We start from the raw sequence: 24,658 nt of genomic DNA, 5'->3' as shown, positions 1-24,658 counted from the left end.
CTCCGCTGAACAAGGGCTTCTTACAGAGCTCGGGGTGGGGTGGGGTGAATGAATGGAGAGTCTGGGATGGCAGCGCGCATCCCCTTCTTTTTATTTCTGGCGATTCCTGCAAAGATTGTGGAAGTCTCCGAGGGGTTGAAAACGAGAGAGAAGCCGAGGGATGAGTTTGATTTCAGTGCTTCGTTTTACCCTGGGAGTAACAGGAGATTATAAACTTGGAGAGTTTTCCTCTCATCTCTGAACAAGCAGAAGCTTCCTGGCTCCAGACTATTATTTGTTGCAACAGTTAAAGGGGGAAGAAATAAGTTTTTTTTTCTGGAGTCCTTGATTAAGCTATCAGTAAATCCCTCCTTTTAGTAGACAGCGGAACTCCGCCTCCACTTGTTCCTGTTATGTTACTTTCGTTTTTCCTGAGGCTTCTGTGTACTTAATCTTGAGAGATTGTCGTGAGTAGTTTCTGATTATTTTTTAATTAGGTGTCTATGGCAGTTAGGACTTTACTGAATAGCTTCACTGCTTTCTGGGGTTGTCGGGAGTTTTGTTAGAAAACTGGCTGGTGGTCCAGTTGTGTTCTGATAAGAAACCTCCCCACATCAATGAAGCAAAGGTGGGATACAGATCCCTGTTCTTGTGCCCTTCCCAGTAATTTATGTCCAAATCAGAATGAATTTAGGGCCCGGGTACTTACGGGACCGCCTGCTGTTACCTTATGCCTCCCACCGACCCATACGCTCTCACAGAGAGGGTCTCCTCAGGGTGCCGTCCGCCAAGCAATGCCGGCTGGCGGCCCCCAGGGGAAGGGCCTTCTCTGTTGGAGCACCTACACTCTGGAACGACCACTATTGAATAGGTATTTTAAATTGATATTTTAACTTTGTATACTTGCTGTTTTTATCTTTGGCTGTACACCGCCCTGAGTCCTTCGGGAGAAGGGCGGTATAAAAATTTAAATAAATAAATAAAATAAATAAATAAATAAATAAACTTCCTGGAAGGAGGCAATTGGCATTATCATCCATGCCTGATGCCTTTAGATCCATCTGCCAATAACAGAACAAGAGGGCAAGTACAATAAAACCTCGCCCAAATGGAAATACCATTTATCTGGGTGGATGCTCAGTTTAGAAAGAGACCTTTTGCATTGAAAAATGTTCTCCGTATTCTGATTAACATTTTTCTCCCTGATATCTATGGAGATTCTCAATCGTCTAGATCATGGCTGTCCCAAAGGTGCTTTTCAAAAGGCAACTGGAGTCTTTTGGGGGTTTTTCCTTGAAAACGTTTTGCTTGTCAAGCAAGAAACTTCTTTGGTTTTGGCTGAACTGTTGGGAAAGGAAGGATTTCTTTTTTTAAAAAAATAATTTTTATTAGACTTTTGACTTTTTTATTAGACTTATTAGACTTTTGACTTTTAAAAACAAAATAAAAAAAATACAACAAAAAACAAAAACACAAAAACACATAAGGCATAACATTACATCATATATTATTTTACAGCTTAGTGTATCGACACAGATATATATTCTCTGTTCTTATTCAATCCTCCCTCTACCTGCTTATATTTACATTGGTGTCTATTTACAGAACTGTCATGATCCGGTTAACACTTTTTAGTAACTTACACTTCCTGGTTTTAACTTAATTAGATTAACATTCCGATTTATTATTTTGATTTCTTTTTTCTAACCAATCATATAATTTGTTCCACACTTTTTTTTTTTTTATATAAAAAAGTTTTATTTTTACAATCTTATCAAATAATTCATCCAATGTACAGTTATATACAATTAGTCGGGCCTGCCCAGTCACCACCACCCTTTTTAACCTTCTTCCCTCTTCTACCTTCTTTTACTTTCCAAACCTTCCTCTCCTTCTCTTATCTACCTCCTCTCCTCCCTCCACCCTACACTCTTCTCCCTCTTCTACCCCTCTTCCTTCCTCTTCTCCTCTTTCCTACCTCTTACTCTCTCTTTTTTCCCTCCCCACCGTTCTAAAATGGCAACTGGTCAGACCCGACCCTACATTAATTATATTTATACATCTTCAATAATCCCTGTACATTAACCATCACTCCATCACTAACCTCAACCCCCAATTCCCTTCCCTTTACCCCCACCCCCACCCCGACTTCCCAGAACAAAATGCAGGTATCAAAACTAACAATCATAATCTAAAATAATTCCTAAATTATAATCTCTAGTCTCTCCACGCTTATTCACACTCTCAATTCCCTCTCCTTCAAAATATATCTAATACAAATTATTTCCTAAATTTACTCATATGCTATTTGATATTTTTTATCTGATACTTATTTTGAATATAATCAATCCACATTTTCCATTCTAAAATATATTTTTCTTGTGTATAGTCTTTCAAGTAAGCAGAGATTTTGCCATTTCTGCCAGATTTGATACTTTAAGAGTCCATTCTTCAATTGTAGGTAATTCTTCTTTCTTCCAATATTGAGCAATCAAAAGTCTTGCGGCTGTTATTAAGTTCAGAATCAATTTAGTCTCTATAGCTGTACAATCCATAATTATTCCTAGTAAAAAGAACTGTGGGGTAAACTTAATCTTCTTTTTCAAAATATTCTGCATGATCCACCATACTTTAATCCAAAATGCTTTAACTTTTTTGCAAGTCCACCATATATGATAATAAGTAGCATCTTCACAATCACATCTCCAGCATTTAGCCTGTACATTAGGATACATACATGACAATTTTTTGGGGTCTAAATGCCATCTATAAAACATCTTATAAAAATTTTCTCTCATATTTTGCGCTTGTGTAAATATAACATTCCTCACCCAAATTCTTTCCCAAGTTTCCAACATTATTGGTTGCTGAAAATTTTGTGCCCACTTAATCATACAATCCTTAACCAAATCAGTCTCTGAATCTATTTCTACTAATACATTATACAACCTTTAATATGCTGTTGACCTTGATCTCTCATTTGTTTTAACAAATTATCCTCAATTTGCTTAACACCTATTTTTTGATCTAATTTCCATCTAGCTTGTAGTTGTCCATATTGGAACCATGTATAATTTTTCCCTTCTTCCCCCATCTTTTCTCTAGATTTTAATTGTAACTCCCCCTTTTCCATACAAAGAAGTTCTTTATAAGTAACTACCTCCATCTTTTGATATATATTTATATTTTCTATCATGTGTCTCGGTTTGCCCATATTGGAATCTTTCCATCTAATTTGTATTGATATTTCCTCCAAACCCTCAATAATGCATTTCTAATTATATTATTTTTAAATATTTTATCAACTTTCTTATCATATAATAAATAGGCATGCCACCCATATAACAAACCATAACCTTCTATATTCAGAACTCTTTCCTCAGTTAAATTAATCCAATCAGTAATTAATGATAAAACAACTGCTTCATAATACAATTTTAAATTAGGCATTTTAAGACCCCCTTTCCTTATATCCTGCATTACTTTTAATTTTATTCTTGGTTTTTGCCCATCCATACAAATTTACTAATCCCTTTTGCCATTCCTGTAATTTAATATCATTCTTAAACACCGTATCATTTGAAACAAAACAAAACCTGGGCAAAACATTCATTTTATAGCCGCTTATTCTTCCCAGCAAAGATAGTTGTAACTTCTTCCAACTCTCCATTTCTTTCCATACCTTCTGCCACAATACCTCATAATTATTTTTGTATAATTTAACATTTGAAGCTGTAATATATATTCCTAAATATTTAACCTTTTAACGATTTCAAAACCTGAAGTTCTTTCTAACTCTTCTTTTGTTGTATATTCATATTTTTAGTTATCATCTTTGTCTTTTGCTGATTCACCTTAAATCCAGATACTTTACCATACTGACCAATTATATCTTTTAAACCAGTTACTGAGTATATTGGTTGAGATACAGTAACAACCAAGTCATCTGCAAAAGCTCTTAATCTATAATCTTGATGTTTAACTCTAATTCCCTTTATTCGATCGGAACCACGATGTTATTCAGAAGAATTTCTAAAGTTAAAATAAAAGTAATGGGGACAAGGGACATCCCTGTCTCGTCCCTTTCTCAATTTTAAAAGTTTCTGTTAACCCACCATTTACTATTATTTGTGCTGTTTGCTTCTGATATATTGCTTTAATTGCACGAATAAAATAATCCCCAAATTGCATTTTTCTATTACTTTAAACAAAACTGCCAATCCAATCTATCAAAAGCTTTTTCAGCATCCAAAAAGGAATGCCGCTGATACTTGGTTGTTTCGTTCCAAATATTCAAGTAAATTTACGATTTGCCTCACATTATATCTCATCTGCCTACCCTTAATAAATCCTGACTGATCATTATGAATTATTTGATTCATCACTGGCATTAATCTATTAGCCAATATCTTGGTAAATATCTTGTAATCAGTATTTAAAAGTGATATAGGCCTATAATTCTCTGCTTTAATACCATCTCGATCTTCCTTCGGTATTAACGAAATAAAGGCTGTCCTCCATGAAGGGGGAACATTTCCTCCCATTTGAATTTTATTAAATAACTCTTTAAGTGGTTCAACCATCTCATTTTGTAAATTTTTATAATAAACAGCTGTTAAACCATCTGTTCCTGGTGCTTTACCGATTTTAAGTTGTTTAATTGCTAAGAAAATTTCCTCTGAAGTAATTAATTGATTCAATTCTTCTCTTTGATTTTCTGTAAGCTCACAAATATTTTGTTGTTGTAAATATCTTTCTATCTCTGTATCATCAACCATATCCCTAGAATATAACTTACTATAATACTCTAAAATGCTTTTTAATCAAGTTCTTTTGATAAACTTCCTTACCCCTATATTCTATTTTATCAATCGCTCGTGATTTCTGTTTTTCCTTATTAAATAGGCAAGCCATCTTCCTGGCTTATTGGCATTATTAAACGATTATGTTTTACATATTGTAAATTAATTGCTACTTGATCTGCCATCAACATATTAAACTGACCTCTCAATATATTTATTGATTCTTTTATTTTACTATTTCCTGGGCTATTTATCAATAATTGTTCTTTCTTTTAATTTCCTCTTCCAGTTCCTTTTTCTTTTCTGCAATTTATTTTTGTATTTAATATTCATTTGTATAAGATTTCCTCTCATATAAGCCTTACTGAGTCCCAAATCATCTCTATAGATGTCTCTTTTTCATATTCATAATAAAAATTCTTTCATTTGTTTTTACATTCATTTACATTTTGTTCATATTTAAACAAATTCTCATTCAACCTCCATGATCTCCTAGCCTCCTTTTCCGATCAAATTCAATCCAAACTGGACTATGATCAGATAAAGTTCTTGAACAAATCTTCGTCTTCTTCACTCTAGAATACAAGTCATTAGTAATCAAAATAAAATCAATCCTCGAAAATGATTGGTGCCTATCAGAAAAGAAGGTAAAATCCTCTCTTCTGTATTATGTTCTCTCCAAATATCTCTTAATTCCAAGTCCTCCATCATTTCAAAAAGCCTTTGGTAATTTCGCCCGCTTGATATCTTCCTTAAGCTTTTTGTCTTTTGAGTATCCAACACACCATTCCAATCACCCATTAATATATATGATTTATAATCCCAAAATACTATTCTTTTATGTAAAAACTTGAAAAAAATTTCTTGTTGTTGATTCGGAGCATAAACTCCTATTAATAATGTCTTCTTTCCCTCCAACAAGAGTTCAATAGCAATGTATCTTCCTTGCTTATCCACCTCAATTAATTTTGCTGATATATCCTTCTTTATATATATAACTAAACCATTTTTTTTCTCCAAAGAGGAGGCAACAAAATGTACTCCCAGTTTTGAATTTATCAAATATTTCTGGTCTAAAGATCTAATATGTGTTTCTTGTAAACAAGTAATGTCATTTTAAATTGTTTCAAATAATGAAATACTTTCCTTCTCTTCTGCGGTGAATTCAAACCATTAACATTCCAAGATAATAGTTTAATTGCCATTATCGGCCAAAGGAAACTTTTGGAACACTAGCCGCAAATCACATTTTGCTTTAGGCCTTGCTCCTCCCACTGTTTCCGTTGTAGTAGTTGCCAGTTGTTGTTGTGCCTTCATCTCTTGTTCCTTGCGTTTAGCAGCAGCTCTTGTCAGCCTTTGTTCTTTTGAATCTGGACCCGTCATAGGTATTTCCAACACTTGTAATAAATCTTCTTCCATCACAATCTGTTCTTGAACCTGCTTCACTTCTCTTTCCTTCACTTCAGTCTCCTTTCTTCTAGCATCCAGTGGAGAAAGACTTCCAACTTTAATGCCTCAACATAAAATTCTCTCGCTTTTCCAACTGTATTGAGACGATGTACTTTCCCTGCATAATATACTATTATACCAGTTGGAATATCCCATCTATATTCAATCTGACGTTTTTTAAGTTCATTCACCAGGAAGGCAAATTCCTTTCTAGCCCTTAACATTTTGGTGGAATTTCCTTTAATATTAAAATATCCTGACCAGCAATCTGAATCTTCTCCCCTTATATGAGGCTTGCAAAATCTGATTTCTCACTGTTCTATTTGTAAAATAAATAACAACATCCCTTGGCAACTTTTTTTGCCTTGCTATCCAAGAATTCACACGATATATTTTATCAATTTGATAAGCCACATCTGCTGGACGAGCTGCTAATATCTCAGCAAATACTTCAGAAAAAATTTCCCTTAAATCCTCTTCTTTATTCTCTTTCAGACCACGAATTCTTAGAGCAAATTCCATATTTCTGTATTGTATCAAAACTATTTCATCATCTGTTTTTTCCATTTTACTTTAAAATTCAGCCATTTTATTATCTAATTTTGAATTATGTTGCTTAATTTCTTCAACCTCCTCTTCCAATAAAATCACATTATTTGCCAAGCTTTGTACTGCAATTACAAATCCTTACTTAACTTCTTTATTTCCCACTTGAATTTCTGATATCTGCTCTTTCATTTCCAACATCTCCTCAGTTATTACTTTAAATTTTTCTTGCATAAAGTCTTTTAAATTCTCTTGTACCGCCTCTAAGTTCAATGTTCTAGTCTCCACTGTATGAGCTGGAGAGGCACCAGCTGAGGAGATTCCAGAGCCCTTTGTTACAGTAGACTTTAATTGTTTGGCTGCCATCTTCTATAAAATTATTTATTTATTTCCAACTTAATATTCAGTTTAAATCTTCTTAACCTCTGAGAAACACAGTCCTTTAAAGCTTTTTTAAAGCAATATTTAAAAAGAAAATCTCTCCTAGATTCTAGGCAGCAAAGAGTTAAAGAGTTGAAGTAGCAAATAACATGCAATTTACCAAGATCAGACGGCAAGCGGTGAAAGTATCACTTTCGCTTTCCACTCGTTAACTTGTTAACAATTCGCCTCCATTTTCTTGCTGTTTTCAAACTTGTTACAAAGTATCGGGGAATCGGCTTGGCTACTTGCATAAAGTTCTCCCACTTTCGTTCTGTCCGGTATAATCCTTTATTGTCCAAAATAAATCTCGGCGTTTGGTCGTGGTGATTGGTTCCGCCCAAGCAGAAGAATCCTCAGATCTGGAGCTCTTCGGGTTGCTGGAGGGAACTTAACCCTTCAAACCCCTTTTTTCTCAGGGGCTTTAGGGAAATTCAACCTCTGCCCTCAGCTCACCCCCTCCTCTTCTCCCGAAGAGGGTTTTTCGAACCGCTGGACAGCAGATTTAAGCTGTCCTAGCGATTCCACAAAATCCAGAGGTTGGTGATCGTAAAGATCACCGCCATCACCTACGGTGCCAAACCGGAAGTCTTTGTTCCACACTTTATTGTATTCCGACTCTTCCCTTTCCTTAATTTCCAGCATCATCTTATCCATTTCTGCGCACTGTAGGATTTTTTGGATTATTATTTCCTCTCCTGGTACATTGTTTTGTTTCCATCCATATGCGACAGCAATCCTTGCTGCCGTTAATATATGAAGTATTAGGTATTGTAAAGATTTGTCTATTTTTGGGTTAATTATTCCTAATAACTAAAGTTCCAGTTAAATTCCATTTTTAATTGGGTAATTCCCTCCAACCAATTTTTAATTTTTTGTCAAATTTTTTTTATCTTGGGGCACATCCACCACATATGGTAGTATGTGCCTAGCTTGTAACCACATCTCCAACAATTCAATGGTAAATTGTGGAACATTTTGGCCAATCTCGCTGGTGCCAAATACCATCTATGGAACATTTTATACAAATTTTCTTTATAGGCTATTGCCATTGTTAATTTATAGTTTCTATCCCACAATTTGTCTAATTCTATATTGTGCCAGAGATTTTTTGTCCAAAAGATCATCATTTCTTTTACTGTTTCTCTTCCATTTTGTATTTTAAGAGGAAATTATAAAATTTTGTGATCATTTTTCCCCCCTGATCCTAATAGAATTTTGTCTATATCCAATTGTTCTCTATATATAGAATAGAATAGAATAGAATAGAATTTTATTGGCCAAGTGTGATTGGACACACAAGGAATTTGTCTTGGTGCATATGCTCTCAGTGTACATAAAAGAAAAGATACGTTCATCAAGGTACAACATTTACAACACAATTGATGATCAATATATCAATATAAATCATAAGGATTGCCAGCAACAAGTTATAGTCATACAGTCATAAGTGGAAGGAGATTGGTGATGGGAGCTATGAAACGATTAATAGTAGTGCAGATTCAGTAAATAGTCTGACAGTGTTGAGGGAATTATTTGTTTAGCAGAGTGATGGCCTTCGGGAAAAAACTGTTCTTGTGTCTAGTTGTTCTGATGTGCAGTGCTCTATAGCGTCGTTTTGAGGGTAGGAGTTGAAACAGTTTATGTCCAGGATGCGAGGGATCTGCAAATATTTTCACGGCCCTCTTCTTGATTCGTGCAGTATACAGGTCCTCAATGGAAGGCAAGTTGGTAGCAATTATTTTTTCTGCAGTTCTAATTATAAATATATAAATATATGCCATATTGCTCCTGGTCTTTTTTGAATCTAGTTTTTATATGTAGATACGGCCATCATTCCATGTTTAGTCCTTGTTGTTTCAAATCTTGGATTGATTTTAATTCCCCTTTTTCATCAAGTAGCTCCGCATATTTTATTCAAGTCTGTGGTATTTGGGTGTAATATTGCTTCCATAGTTGATAGCCAAATTGGGATTTTTGTATAGTGATCCTTCTTAATTTTCTCCCAAACTTGTAAAAGGGCATTTCTTAATAAATGTCTTTGAAAATATGTATGATATTTATTTTTCCTGTCCCAGAGAAAACTGTGCCAGCCAGTGTGGAGATCATGGCCTTCTATTGTTAATACTCATTTATTTTGTAGCTGGATCCATTCTTTAAGCCACGTTAGCATTGCGGCCTGATAATAGAGCTCCCAATTTGTGAGACTAAACCCGCCTCTACTTCTACTATCTTGCAATATTTTAAATTTAATGAGAGGTTTCTTCCTAGACCAAACAAATTTTGATGTGATTTTATTTAATTGTTCGAAGAAATTTTTCTCTAATTTAATCAGTATAGTTTGAAACAGATATAGCAATCTGGGTAGTATGTTCATCTTTATTGTTGACATTCTTTCAATCAACGATATTTGCAATTTGGACCAAGTTTCTAAATCCTTTTGAATTTTTTGTAGCAGTGTGTCATAGTTATCTTTTTTTATTGTGGTGCATTTTGCCAATATCTGTATTCCTAAATATTTAATTTTTTTGACTCTCGAAATCCCCACTTTCTCCTCTAATTTCTCAATTTGTTTATTTGTTAGGTTTTTGGTCAACATTTTAGTTTTGTCCTTGTTTATTTTGAGCCCTGGCACTTTACCAAATTGGTTTATGTCTTCAAATAATAATTGTCCAGATTCTAGGGGCTCCTCAATAATGAATACCAGATCATCAGCGAATGCTTGGACTTTGTATTCCTGTGATTTAATTTTTAATCCTTTTATTTCTGAATTCTCTCTAATTTGTGACATTAATATTTCTATGGATAAAATAAATAATAAGGGGGACAGAGGGCATCCCTGTTGTACTCCTTTTTCTATATTGAAGCTTTCGGTATATTTATATATTTATAATTATAATTTATAATTATTTTTGCTCTCTGGGTAGAATAAATTGCTCTAATTATTTCTATAAAGTTTCCCCCCCAATTCATTTCTATTGATTTGTTAATATTAAAGTTCAAATTATTGAAAGCTTTCTGCGTGTCTAAGAATATCAGAGCTACTTGCTTATCTGGGTGGGCTTCATAGTATTCAAGTACATTTATGATGGTTCTCATGTTATTTTTGATGTATCTGTTGGGCAAAAAAACATTTTGATCTGATTTAATAATTTTGTTTAATATACTTTTAATCCTCTCTGCTATTATGGCCATAAATATCTTATAATCGGTATTTAACAGCGAGATTGGCCTATAGTTCTGAATCTTCTGTTTTTTGGTATTGCTTTTGAGGATAAGTGTTATTAAAGCTTCCGTCCAGGATTTTGGTATCTTTGCATTCTCTAATACTTCATTATATGTTTGTAATAATAAATTATCTAATAATTCTTGAAATTCCTTATAAAATTTAGCCAGGATTCCGTCTGGGCCTGGAGTTTTATTATTTGTTTTTGTATTGCCTTTTTCAACTCATCTGTTGTTATTTTCCCATTTAGTATTTCTTTAGTTAGGTCTGATATAATTGGATGACTTCTCTCTCTTAAATATCTCTTAATATCATTTTCATCTATTTTTTCTTGTCTGTACAGGGCTTGAGTAAAGGAAGGATTTCTATCCCTAAGAAAGCTGTATGTTTTTACTACCCTGCTCCCTGAACCCTTCTGGCAATCTTCTTCAGTTTTACTGCAGGCAAATATTATCTCATAAAGTAAGATTAAGGAGAAGGACCAGAATTTGCCTCCTTGATCTTAAGACATTAATTTTTCCTCACTTATTTGTTTGCAGGTAACTTAGTTGTGGCACACTTCCAGCAAGAATGGCCAGTGGAACCATAATTGTCATCCCCTCTAATGGAGCAAACATGATCCAAACAGCTCCTGGATTGCCCAGTATTGCTCTTCAGGCATCTGGAGCAATTCCATATCCTCAGTATGGAGCTCAGCAACTTGAAATTTCCACCAATGCTCCTCAACAAGTCCCACAAAAGGGTCCTTTGGAGAGATTTCTCAAGGCTGAGCCCAAAGTTCTTGGGGTACGCATGCGTTTCTATGTGCCTGTTTGAATCCATTAAGGTTTTAGAACTATGTAGAAACCTGAGAGCCCCATGTTGAAGTCTTGGAAATGGGCTTAGTTGTTGTCTAGTTCTGGAATATACTCCAGAAATCTCTGTTCTTCCTGGTAATTTCATTTGTGTTTCTACAAAACATTCTGACTCCGATATGCTTTCTTTTGCTTTGCTCTTTAACTGAGAACGTGGAGCTCAGCCAAGTTTTCAGCCAGATCTCTTTTTCTCCCTTCCCTCTGAGAAGTGCAACTATTGGGCATTTCTCCAGAAGAACCTAGTCATGGATTGGCTCCGGCTTAAACCAGTTGAAGTCACTTTGTGCTTATGACCGTGATCAACTTCCTCCTGTAGAGGAGTCTGTAGTGAGAGGTGATATTTTCCCCTCAAAGGCCTATCATGATATTCTTACAGACCTTCCTGACGAAAGCAGTCCCACTATAGATCAAACTAGATCATAATCTGGTGTAAATGTCTATTACATAGTGACAATGGTGTCTCAAACTGTCCCTTCTCCCCATTGGATTTTTCACCATAGGAAACCAGCCCTTGGGTCCACCTGCACTAGACACTTAGAAGCCTCAACCCCTTTGAAGTACCTTTCAAAGATGGGTAGAAAGTGATGCCTTTCCTAGGTTGCTAACAAATTAGAATGTTTTTCTCAGATTCAGCAAATGAAGTTGTCTCATTTTGTGTGTTTTCCTTCCACAGGCTGTCCAAATATTGATTGGGCTGATCCACGTTGGCTTTGGGACTGTCTCGCTTTCTTCAATCTTTTATTCTTATCTTTTTTATCCCTTGACTACAATTGGAGGTTACCCCTTTTGGGGAGGGATATTTGTAAGTATGTGAAAATTTTTGTTGAGTCATGCACCATTGTAGTAATGGCTAATGGATACTTCTAAAAGTCTTGTTTGCATTGGAGCCTATCTGGCTTCTAATGGGTGCCAGATTTTTCTGACAATTTTCCCTTTTTATTTCCAGTGGACTACAATCATGTGTTTTTGTTTTTCTTTTTCCATAGTTTATTTCTTCTGGATCACTTTGTGTAGCAGCTGCGAACAGTTCAAATCATGGTTTGGTGAGAAACCTTTGTAGCATTTGAATTTCTTTTAAGCACTCAGGACCTTATACTGTGTCAATTCTCTTCAGATACTGTTCAGTTTTAAATCAACATTTAGGAAAGAAAAACAAACTCAAAAGTGCTCCCCCTCTTCCTTCTTTGATCAACTTTTGCTTCCAAGTCCTCCTTCCATTGAAAGTTCTATGTCAACAGTAGAGACTATTCAACCATCCAGAATTTGAGCCTCCTCTGGTCCCTGTTTTACATTGGGCTTCTTGCCAAGTTCCCTTCCTGATGTGCCACCTGCAACACTCCAGGTCCTGTCAGTACCATGACAAAAATGAGAGAAGCTTGAGAGAGTCAATGACCATAATGTGGGTGCTTGTTCTACCAGAGCTTCCTTAATTGCTGATAGTAATGGTGAGCAGCGGTGGTATAGTGGTTAGAATGCAGTACTGCAGACTAGTTCTGACTGCCGGCTGCCTGCAATTTGGCACATCACATCTCACCAGGCTCAAGGTTGACTCAGCCTTCCATCCTTTCGAGGTGGGTAAAATGAGGACCCAGATTGTTGGGGGCAATAGGCTGACTCTGTAAACCGCTTAGAGAGGGCTGTGAAGCACTGTGAAGTGGTATATAAGTCTAAGTGCTATTACTATTGCGAGTCCTGACTAGAGATGTCTTCTTGCATGCTCTAGTCTTGAAGCAAGCTCCCATCATCATCATCATCATCATTCATCCTCCTCCTCCTCCTCCTCAACAGAGGGTCCAGTTTCAGAAGTATTGCTACATGAAAGCAACATTAGAAAGAAGCCCAGCATGTTAGGAGTAAAAGTATGGAACTAGAATGGGAATCATTATGGGAATCAAAGGGAAGAGAGAGCTGATGGTAGCCCTCCTGCAAAGAGCTTGTATTCTTCTCCTCTGTTTCTCTTTGATTTAAAGAGTGTTCATGGCAACATAGACATGTTTTTGTCTTGTAAAGGAACACAGTGTGGATTCAATAAAAGAAAAAGGACCATCTTAATAGATAAATACTACATTCCTGACAGGGGAGAATTAAAAACAGAGCAATTGTTAAATATTCAGAATTCTCACTACTGGCTCCAAGGGTTTCTCCAGTCCCATCTCTCTAGCAGCCTCTCTGTAATGTTTTATAGCTAAAGGAGCATCTGACATTAACATTTAATGCTTAGAGTATGTCATGTCTTACAATAAATAGTGTGGGATTTCTTTAAGCAAAGTGTTAAGGGATGAAAAAGTTGTACCATTTTTCCTGTGACTTTTTACCACCTGGTCTTCAATGGAGACTGACATCCAGAAAGAAAAAGAAGAAATTTGACAGTTTTAGAAAACCCTTCAAATGGAGTTTGCATTTCCACTGTGGGAAAATATGTTGTTGCTGCTATTTGATTCCTATGATCTTAGTGGAAGGTTTCACCATTGACTGGTTATGTGTCATTAAGCACCAACATAGAATTTCTTTGTCACTGTTTTTACCATAGTTGGGGTTAATTGTTTTTATGTTTTGCAGAAACCTATGCTGTAACATAGTAACAGTGTAATTGTAATTTCTCTCTTTCTGGTGTATTGCTGTTTCAGGTGAAATCTAGTGTAGTACTGAACATCACAAGTGCTATAATGGCATTAACTGGTATCATCCTATATGTATGTGAGCTGAGCCTGGGTAATGCTTTTTGGAGATATCGGAATTCATATGAGAGTTTATTTGTAAGTAAAACAATCTGGTCTTAAATTTTGGCTTCATGTGCAAAATTCTGAAGGAGATTATATATACAGGAAGGATATCCTGAACCCTTTGAGTTTTGTTTGAAAATCTTTTCTTCAATAAGTTTAAGTCACGAAAACATGAGTTTTTGAATGCTTTGAATTTCATTTGAATGCTTTTTATATATATTTGTTAAATAAGGTGAATCAATCTTCTGGTCATTGAGGTGCAAAGTGAGTAGGACTTTGTAGAGTTCTTCTCCCCCCCCCCCGTTTGTTTATTTGGTGGAGAGGGGGATAGATTTTTTAAAAAAATAAATGTGTTTTAGATATATTGTTTGAATTTGTCTCTGTACAGTGTAAAAAATTGGTTGTTTTACAATAGGACTTAGGTAGTGAAAAACAAAGAAGCGCTTGAGAATTCTATACAGGAATAGAATACAGCGGTAAATGCTGAAATCGATACCAGGTTTTCCTGCACCTCCACATCCTATCCCTTTTTTGCATTTGCCATCCAGTTTTAGAAAACTGACATTTAGGTAAGTTCTGAAGTGTGGACAATTTAGAACCATACCAATACCTGGGATCAATGGCTTGATATTTTAGTATTTAGTAAAGTGTTGTCCTTTGCTTCAGAAATGGGGATTCACAGAATTTACCTACCATTTCGCCCAGCACCAAAAAATGTGATCCCCCCTCTCCTCCATTATCCCAAAGGTGCTTTTTCAAGTGGTAACTGTACTTCGTTTTTCTGTGAAGATATTTCGCTTCTCATCCAAGAAGCTTCTTTAGCTTTGACTAGATGGAGGCCTCAACAACTCTCTAAAAATACAAATGACCAGCTGTCTGCAAGGAGTATAAATTCTTCCATTTCCCCTTCATCCAGTCAGAGCTGAAGAAGCTTCTTGGATGAGAAGCGAAACTTCTCCACTGGAAAATAAGAAAGTCCAGTTGCCTTTTTGGGCCGGTTTAGCTCTGCCTGGTAAGGCCTGTTATTAAGAACACAAAACCTGCAATTACTGCAGGTTCGAGCCCGGCCCAAGGTTGACTCAGCCTTCCATCCTTTATAAGGTAGGTAAAATGAGGACCCAGATTGTTGGGGGGGCAATAAGTTGACTTTGTAAATATATACAAATAGAATGAGACTATTGCCCTATACATTGTAAGCCGCCCTGAGTCTTCGGAGAAGGGCGGGGTATAAATGTAAAAAACAACAAACAAAACAAACAGCACATTTGGGACAGCCATGACCTGGATGACTGAGCATCTCCCTGGACACTCTCCTCCATTACTTCTCTCCAGGCAGCAGGAAAACAGACCCTCTATGTTTCCTATTGGAAAATGGAGAGCAAGCAAATTACATCTATTTATTTCAACAGTGAGAGGGGCAGAATACTTCCCTTTAGAATATTGCAAAATGTAAGAGATGCTAATGTTCCCTGATGCATTTTTCTCAGATCATACAGGCTGTACAGATAGTCTTTAATCTACAATTATTCAATTTTCAATTGTATACTTAGTATCAATGGCACTCAAAAAAAATTATGACCTCTCCTTGCATTTACGACCGTTGCACCGTCCCCACAGTCACCGCATTAAAATTTGAGGGCTTGGCTACTACCAATTTGTTGAGGACAGTTGCAGGATCTGCTTTGCGACTTTCCCAGCCAGCTTCTGATCAGCAAAGACAGCGGGGGTGGGGAAGCTGGATTCACTTAACTGTATGATTCTTAACTGCAGCGATTTGCAGTGACAGAAAAGGTAAAATTATGCATGACTCACTTAACAATCGCTTTGTTTAGCAGTGGAAAATCTGGTCCCAATTGTGGTTCTAAGTTGAGGTTTATCTGTCAGTGTCTCTGTTTTTCCCAATACAATTGTTCCTCCCAGTGTTTCCCAAGGGAGCAGCTGGGAGTCCCTTTTAATGGTGTAGCACGTTCAATAAAATACAGTACATTAATTTCTCTTTCCACATGTCTTCCTACTCCACAGAATATCAGTTATGGCCTCTCCTGTGTGTTGCTCCTGTTCAGCCTGCTGGAATTTTGCATCGCTGTTTCACTGGCTCATTTCGGCTGCCAGGCAACTTGCTGTAGTAATGCCCAGGTAACTTTTGATACTTCAATAATAACCTTAGTAGTTCTCATTGTTAAAGAATGTAAAGAAGATTGTCTGTTTTTTTTCTTTATATCTGCACTCCACCTAACATGAGTGTTCTGACCTGGCTCCCAAACATGACAAGCATGCTGTGTTTAACTAAATATTCCTTTTATTTGGAGCGCCAGCAGCCCCAGCAAAGAGACTCTGTCTCCCTTATAGCTGGCTAACAAAGTCTCTAAGTTCCTGTAGAAAGCAAAGCTTGCTCCCTTTCCCCCTAAAATGGCCCCAAAACACCAGGAGTCTCTCTCTCCCCACACTCATAAAGGAAGTCCTGCAAGGTTCGCTCACTCTTTTCCAGCAGCTGAGACACACAAACACACACACACATGCTCAGAAGGCATGCCTGACCCCCAGCGCAGCAGATTCCAATAAAGAATTCTGATAAGTTCCAGACAGGATTCAGAAGTTCAGACTATCAGTGGCTGACCGACAGGGAGACAAATAATTGTCTGCCACACCTATTCATCTCTGCCCCCTGCCTTTTATTACCACAGCTAGGGTGGAGCTTAGGACTGAGAACTGACTCCCGCTGCTCTCCTCTGCCTTCTGTGCATCCACGCATTAGGCACTGGACCCAGCTGTTCCTCCTCTTCCACATCAGCCACCTCAGGACCTGGAGGCTGTTGACTCTTCATCAAGGGTTGATGGATGGCCCAGGCTCCCGCCTCTGTCTCGATCTCTGACAGCTTAAATGCTCAGACCCTAAACCCTTTGCTTGTTAATTTATAATTTTAAAGAATTCTCTATCAGGACTTTGAGCTATCAAGGCTTTCAGCCTGTTGGTGAGACTGCCAGCATCATAGTTAAAAACACACAACTGGAAAATCTATTTCTCCTACCTAGAGTAACAGATACGTCTCTGAGTATTTTTTTGTATTGACTGTCCTTTTCTGTTATAGCCAACGGTGCTTTTTGTGCCTTACCAACTTATTGGAGGGGGAGAAGTCACAGCTGAACCAAATCCTCCTCCTTCTCCTCCACCGACTTACGATAACGCGGTTACCAAATCTCAGTAAAACAAGAACACCAGGAAGGAAATGTGAGAAGTATTGCAACAGAGGTTTCAGAAGAAGCAATCCCATGACCCTGGGGAGGCTGCTACGTGTGAGGACTGGCTAAGAGTCATTTGTTTTCAAGTCTGTTATAACTTTGAATAGTCACTAAATGACCAGTTTTAAATTGAGAACTAACTGTAATAATGGTTGCATAATCACTGTGATCCCAAAACAGAAGAAGTTTGCATATAAATAAAATACTCCATATTGTTAGGGCGGTTAAGCTGATAAAAAAAAAAGATTCCATGCAAATTGCCATTTTTTGTTTTTTTGGCTATCATCCCATCTCCAACAGGGGCAGCTGTAAACACATCCATTAGCTATATCCTTGAAGGGTTTACAGTTGTGTAAATGTGCAGTTTCAAAATCAAAGCCATTTGTACTTTTGGGGAGGGTATATCGGGGGAGGGGCAACTATGAACCCTTTGCAACATGCGGACTTCAACTCCTGAACCTACAGGGCTGATTCAGGTATTCTTGGAGTTGAAGTCTACAGTTCCTAAAGGTGTCCAAGTTGCCCATCCCAGGTACTGCATATGCCTCAAGAGACTCAATTGGAATGTAGAGAAGATTTGTTGCTTCCTTGTTTATAATTTCATGGTGAAAAGCTTGACTACGGCAATGATTTTACAGGTGTACAAAATGTACATATTTACAGTTTTTGGGGTTTAAGTTGATAGGCAGGATCCTGAATATAATCTAGCTCAGTTGAAATGATGTCACTCTTCCTTCCTTTCTTTAATGAACTTGCATACAGATGGGAAGCTGAACAACTAGCCAGAACAATCTTGAACTGAACACATTCAAAATTGTAGAAACGATAGTAGATTTTAGGAGAAGTCCTCCTATTCTACCACCTCTTACAATACTAGACAACAGAGCATGTTTCCCCAAGAATAAGACCTAGTCTTATTTTCTTTTGACCTCTGAAATAAACGCTAGGCAGTGGTAGGTTGCTACCGGTTCTCCCCGTTTCTTGCGAACTGGTAGTAAACATTTTGAGTAGTTTGGAGAACCGGTAAATGCCACCTCTGCCTGGCTCCGCCCCCAGTCTATTGCTGCCTCCCGAGTCCCAGCTGATCGGCTAGAAGGAAAAAATCAAGACTCACTTGACAAAGAAGAGGAAAAAAAACCAAGACACCGTCACTTTAAATTGAGAAGCAAGAAGCCTCCCAACTGATCAGCTAGAATAAAAAAATCAGGACTCACTTCTTAGCCAGGAGATCACTTGGCAAAGAAAAAGGAAAAAAACAAGATGCTGTTGCTTTAAATTGATGCAGCTGCTGGAAGGCTTTACTTGCAGAAGCAAAGTAACATTCAGTAGTTTGTTTCTGGGTCAGTTGAACAACAAACTGGATAAGAGGAGGGATTCTTATATGGTTCTATGTTTTTGAAGTTTTGGGGTTTGTGCAACATGGGCTTTGTGTTTCTAAAAAGGTTTGGGTGATTTCCATTGTGAAATATCCTTTCTTGAATGAGTTTTCTGCTTGCTTGTAAATGGAGCCGAACTTCCGGTTTCCACTTTCTATGATCTCTAAGCACCAGTAGCTGTTTTCTGCTTACAAAGTTTCCTTTATGCAGCTGGCAGGAATGTGGAATTCCAGGCAGGTTCCTTGTTAGCAGCTTGATTATTCCTTAATTATCTGGGAGCCTTTTCTTATGAGTAATATTTTATTTGGGAAATGAAGAGGGGGGAGTTTGATTCCTTCCCAGAACAGATTAGTGGGGTGGGGAGGGAATGGGGATTTTGAAGTAACCTTCCCCTGGAGTGGGGAGGGAATGGGGATTTTAGGTTTGCTGTCAAACATCAGCCATAATACTAATGATTGTTTTGAACAATATGCAGGTTGTATCACATGAATGGCTATTTTATATGTGAAATTATGACTGAAACCTATATAGGTTCACACTGTCAGGAAGTTTGTCCTTAGTTTTAGGTTGCTTCTCTCTTTGTTCAGTTTCTATCCATTGCTTCTTGTTTTGACTTCTGGTGCTTTGGAAAATATATTGCCCCCTTTCTTTCTAGCAGCTCCTTAAAAGCCTGTTACACTCTTGGGCAAAGCATATGAGCCATTTCCTCCTTTTAGTGGTCCATGAAAGTGCATCTATAGCAGAGGTCTCCAACCTTAGCCACTTTAAGACTTTAACACTTTAAGACAGCAAAGGCTGGGAGGGGAAGGGCCAGGTGAGGTACCCCTTGACGTGAGTGACATTGAGTTGGCCACGCCTACCCAGTCACATGACCTTCAAGCCACACCCACAAAATAAGCCACACCCACAGAACCGGTAGTACAAAAAATTAGAACCCATCCCTGGCGCTAGGCCATATTTTCGAGGGACGTTTTAATTCTCCACCCCCATGGACTGGTATGAGGCAGAGGGGCGAGCTGCCCAATGCGCCCTGCACCGGCTTATTGAAGGGTCGCAGCAGGCCTTCCCATCCATGCATACAGCTGACTCACAGCAGCTGCTCTGACCGCCACCTCCAGCAAGCATGGCCTCTTCTGCAGCTAACTGCAACCTGGCGCCTCGCACAGGTATACCAAAGGGTATTTAATCGTATATATCTTATATAATTATCTTATATATTGCATCTTATATTAATGATATAAGATGATTTGTGTTGATTGCTTATTTAGTATCCTATGACTAACACTGAGTGTTGTATCTTATGATTTATAAAGAATGTATTTTATGATTGTGATCATGATTTATCACTTCTTGCTTGTATGTACACTGAGAGCTTATGTACCGGAGACAAATTCCTTGTGTGTCCAATCACACTTGGCCAATAAAAAATTATATTCTGTTCTGTTGTTCTATTCTGTGCCGTTTTGTTCTATTCCTAATCCTACTGGAGTCCCACCCCCTTTTCTTTGGACAAATCAACCCTTGGAGCCAGACTTCTTATTCTCTTTCAGCTCAGCTTTCCCAGATTTATATTAAGAAAGGTAGACAGATTCAGGACCACTTCTGGGGCCTTTATGTTGTCTAAACATAAGATCCTGTGAAGGATCTCTGTGGATGACAATTTCTGAGAGGAAGATTTCTGCTGATTCCTCAGTGTGCTTGAATAGGGATAGAGGTAATAAACTATATCTTAACCAGTGCCACCCCACCCCATACCACATCATACACATCATACCCAACATATCCAAGCAGATGGAAGATGATGGAATAAGACGGGAGATTGGAAGAAGACAAAAACTGATACTCAAGGCTTCCAGTAAGATTTTCTAAAATTTCAGTCCTAAGATATGAGGCTTGTATCACAGATACAACTTGGTGCTTTGCTTTGATGCCAAAATATTTGGATAGTTATATTTGGATATAAGGGGCGTGCGTAAGAGCACAAGCGTGCCTACCGTTCCTGTCCTAATGTTCCCTTTGTATCCAATTTCATATAGTTATTACATACTTATGCTTATATATATGCGTATATATCGTATAGTTATTTCATGCTTATGCTTATATATACTGTTGTGACAAATAAATAAAATAAAATAAAATAAAAATAGTTTTCCCCCCTTATAGTATATGGGTGCAGGGTGAATCTTCTGAGTATGAGAGAAATTTGCTAAATAAAGATAAAGTTCAAATATCTCACTTGATTTAACTCTATCAACTCCATAGACAGCAACATAAAGAGCATCTACTCAAACTATATTTATTGAGATAGTTTAATAGCAATGTAGTTATACCGAGAGTCTTTCTTTGGCAGCCACTCTTGGAATTGTCAATCATTAAGCAAAGTGGTTTCTAAGTGAAACCACAATTGTATTTATGTTCTTCAGCTTTCCTTTGCTTTATCCATCCTTAAAGGCCGTAAATGGGATGGTTGCTTTTCCATCACTGGTGAGGACTGCTTGTAGCTTGAGTGCTGGAAGACACTACCTCACCCTGAGCACAAGGAGATTGCTTAAGGAGAGAATGAGCACATCCACACAGCTTCCTGGCTTTGCCTCAAAGACTTCTTGAAACCATTCTTTAAGGACTCATCTGTGTAATACAGCCTCCCTCACATTTCCAGGCCATAGCTGAGGGCAGCTACCATTGGCTTTCTGCCATGTTTTCCAACTTCCCTTATCACAGCCCTTGTTATATGCACAATTTGCATTGCTTCACTGATAGGATGGCTGCTGATTTCCCTCCGGGGGCATCTGCGGTTGTAATGGTGGATAGACATGATCCCAGAAGAAGAGCAGCCCCACCAAGATTGTAGAAAAGTAAAAACCAGAATTGCTGGCTACCTCCCATCAGCACAGTTTTAGTTTCTGGCAGGCCAGTTGCTCTGTGGTTTGGCTCTAGGAAGATAATTCTTTACTGCTCTACCACTCTTGAGGCTGTGCTAGTGATAGGTCAAGCCCTCTTTAAAATGACCTGTCAGCTCTGGATAGGGGGAAAAGGCCCAATAGGCAGGTCACCCTGTGAGGCATTCCTTGTGACCAGGTTTCTGCCCAGTGGTCTTTCTGTTAGAGTCAGAAAAAGTAGTAGAGCCAGACCTCTGTAGACACAGCACTCCATGAAGTGGGCCATGGTTTCTGCAATGGATGGACAGTCTGGTTATTCCAAGATCACTAAGGTTGAACGATAACTAAATCACCCCGCCAGCCCTCATTCAGAACCAGAACCACCACCACCACCTCCTCCTCCTCCTCCCCAGATTAGAGGGAACAATTAAGAATTTTTCCCTGCAATATATTGTCACGACAGTTGCAATTAGGGAGCAACTATGCACAGGGAGCAAATCCTATTGGTATACCTTGAACCATCTCCCCAACTGAGGGAAAGGATGTGAAACATCCTCAGGATATGTCCCTATGAAGTAAGCTGGTTCAGTCGCTCAGCTTGAATGACAGCTTAGTGAAAACTATGTCCCTCTGACCATCTATGTTAATATTACCTTCCATTGATAGCTTCTAATGCAGGGAGAGATGGCATCTGGGCATTTATCCACACTAGAATGTCAATTGTGGCTTCTAAAATAAAAGTGAAATTGATTTTTTAAAAATGTGCTTGAGTTTGCCAACTCTCATGAGATTTCAGTGGTCTCATGTGATCTTGTTGTGAGCCAGGTTCCTGGACCCGGACTCCTGGACTCGGATGATTCAGAAAGTGAGGGAGAAGACCTGGCAAGCCCTGCTTCTCTTGAGCTCTTTCCCTCCCTGGCACCCACTCAAAGGGAGGAGGAGGGGCCGGCAAGGCCTGATTCTCTGGAGCCTTCTTCTGATTTGGCAACGCCCCAAGAACAGTTTTGGAGTGATGCAAGACTGCGCAGACGTGACCGGCGCGCGCAGCAGAAGCAGCATTGGGATAAAGCCAAGTCATAATTGTCATGCAGTGACATCTGCAGAGACTATAAATAGGAGGCGGGACTTCCTGGTTTTTTGTCTTGGACAAAGCAATGAATTTGCGCGGGCAAACTGTATCAATGGAGGGAAGAATATATTCGTGAGTAATTCTGGCCTTATCTATAATTTCCTCGTTATCTCCAGAAACTTGGCAGGCCCGTGGGTAGACGTGGCCAGGACATTTATCTATGTAAATAAAAGGAGAAAAGGAGGCCTCTGACTGACTCTTTGCTGGGAGTATTGGGGGGAGGAAAACAGAACAGATCTTTTATCATCTTCCTGATTCCTCTATGCCACACAAATTCAGAAGATTTTTAAATATTGAGGTACAATTAAAACCAGATGATTTTTTTCAGGATGAGCAGACAGAAAGAAAGAAGTCAGGGAATTTTGTTTTTATATATGACAGTTTCAGTGAGATTATAATGTGCTCAAAAGTGGGAAGGTTTAACACAGTGGTTCTCAACATTTATAGTGCTGCAACCCCTTTAATACAATTCCCCATGATGTGGCGACCCTTTTAATACAATTCCCCACAATGTGGCAACCCCAACCATAAAATTATTTTCGTTTTGAATTTATCACACCTGAAGCCGTATTGGCTAGCGATCTGAACTGCTTGCGATTGCCTTGAGGACGGAGGCATTAAAGCGGAGACTCCTCCCCTATTAAGATTATCGTGCCTGAAGCCAGATTAGGCTAGCGATTGGGAGTGATTGCAGCTGGCCTGAGAGGGAGACATCAGAGCAAAGATTTCTCTCTTTTTTAATTCATCGCGCCTGAAGCCGAATTCGGCTAGCGATTTGAAGAGCCTGCAGCTGGCTTGTGGAGTCAACCATTGGAGCGCGATTCTTCGACTCGCAAGTATACTTCCCATATTTCCGATGGTCTTAGGCGACCCCTGGAAAATCGTCATTCAACCCCCAACGGGGCCACGACCCACAGTTTGAGAACCGTTGGTTTAACATAAGCCACAATAGAGGAATGGTTGGTGAAAATGATGGAACTTGCAGACAAGGCTAAATTGACTTCCTTGATTAGAGAAAGGACTGGACAGACTGCAAACTTCTTAGAAACTTTGCATGAAACAGGAAAACTAACATTAGCAAGAGTATTTAGGCTTATATATCTCCTTTAGTGCTTTACAGTATTCTTTGGGTGGTTTACAATGTTGAAGCATTATTTGCATATTGCCCCCAACAATCTGAGTCCTCATCCTCCTGGCCCCTGGAAGGATGGAAGGCTGAATCAATCTTGAGCCCCACTAGGATCAAACTGCAGACGCTGGGTAGAGTTTGGCTGCGATACTGAACTTTAACCACTATGCTATCAGGACTCCTAAAATGAACTTGCGACTACACTTTTTGAAAATTAGAAGAAAAATAGATAGTAGAAAAAAATGACATTTTTTGTATCAGAGATAATTTTGTCTGCACAGAAAATAGGAAGCTTTTGTCTTCTCTTTTTATCTTTTCTTTCTGCACTTTTGCCTTTATCTCTCTCTTTTTTTCTTTACTCTGAATTAATATTTCTGATACTCAGTTGTTTCCTCCAATGCAATAATATGTCCGTTATATAAATTAAATATTGATAATTTAGCTACGTTGTTCATCAATACATTATCTCCCTCTTGTATTTTCAAAGTTTTCTTTTTCTTTGCAGCTTATAAGATAACCATTTCCTTGGTTTATTCACAAATTGAAAATGTCTGTGTTTTGTATAATTCAATTTAATTTCCAATTCTCTGTTGGAAGAAATATCCATCTGGGTTCAGTTCCAAGTGGGGACAAAGACACTGGAAACATGGAGACTGCTTGGAAAGATGGTTTAATGGTGGTCAGGATCACATGGCTTGAGTTCCTGAACAGAAAAAGGCTGAGATCCTGTGTGCTCCCTGGTTTTATGCTTTTTCTGAGCTTTGAACTTTCTGGGGCACAGGAAGAGTACCCCGATTGGCTGTCAGACTCCCAGGGGGTGGGGGTCTTAGCTAACATTGTAGGTTGTCCCTCAAGCTTGCCTGAGCCTTGCCATGTGGTGAGTTTCTGTTCTATTGTGTTGCAAAT

General features: G+C 38.3%; 1 protein-coding gene across 4 annotated transcripts; it reads left to right on the top strand.

Annotated features, from left to right (window-relative positions):
• The first annotated feature begins 53 nt into the window (after nucleotides 1-53).
• On the top strand, nucleotides 54-20,053 carry LOC131184016 (membrane-spanning 4-domains subfamily A member 15-like). 4 transcript variants are annotated; one of them, XR_009151901.1, is made up of 8 exons: nucleotides 54-446; nucleotides 10,962-11,208; nucleotides 11,950-12,078; nucleotides 12,263-12,319; nucleotides 13,904-14,032; nucleotides 16,022-16,135; nucleotides 17,089-17,293; nucleotides 18,002-20,053. XR_009151901.1 is itself a non-coding variant. In XM_058154904.1 (8 exons), the coding sequence occupies exons 3-8, from the start codon at nucleotides 10,993-10,995 to the stop codon at nucleotides 17,203-17,205; spliced, it is 762 nt and encodes a 253-aa protein (XP_058010887.1). In that variant the 5' UTR covers nucleotides 54-446; nucleotides 10,766-10,865; nucleotides 10,962-10,992; the 3' UTR covers nucleotides 17,206-20,053. The 4 variants fall into 4 exon arrangements, 3 of the variants coding, with proteins under 3 accessions (XP_058010887.1, XP_058010895.1, XP_058010878.1); XM_058154904.1 differs by adding an exon at nucleotides 10,766-10,865 and having other exon boundaries at nucleotides 17,089-20,053; XM_058154912.1 differs by adding an exon at nucleotides 10,766-10,884 and having other exon boundaries at nucleotides 17,089-20,053.
• Nucleotides 20,054-24,658: the final 4,605 nt, after the last annotated feature.

The sequence above is a fragment of the Ahaetulla prasina genome, chromosome 1, assembly GCF_028640845.1.
Source record: "Ahaetulla prasina isolate Xishuangbanna chromosome 1, ASM2864084v1, whole genome shotgun sequence".
In the NCBI taxonomy this organism is placed as follows: Eukaryota; Metazoa; Chordata; class Lepidosauria; order Squamata; family Colubridae; genus Ahaetulla; species Ahaetulla prasina.
The sequence above is the reverse complement of the archived record's forward strand: the minus strand, read 5'-3'. Positions and strand labels throughout refer to the sequence as shown.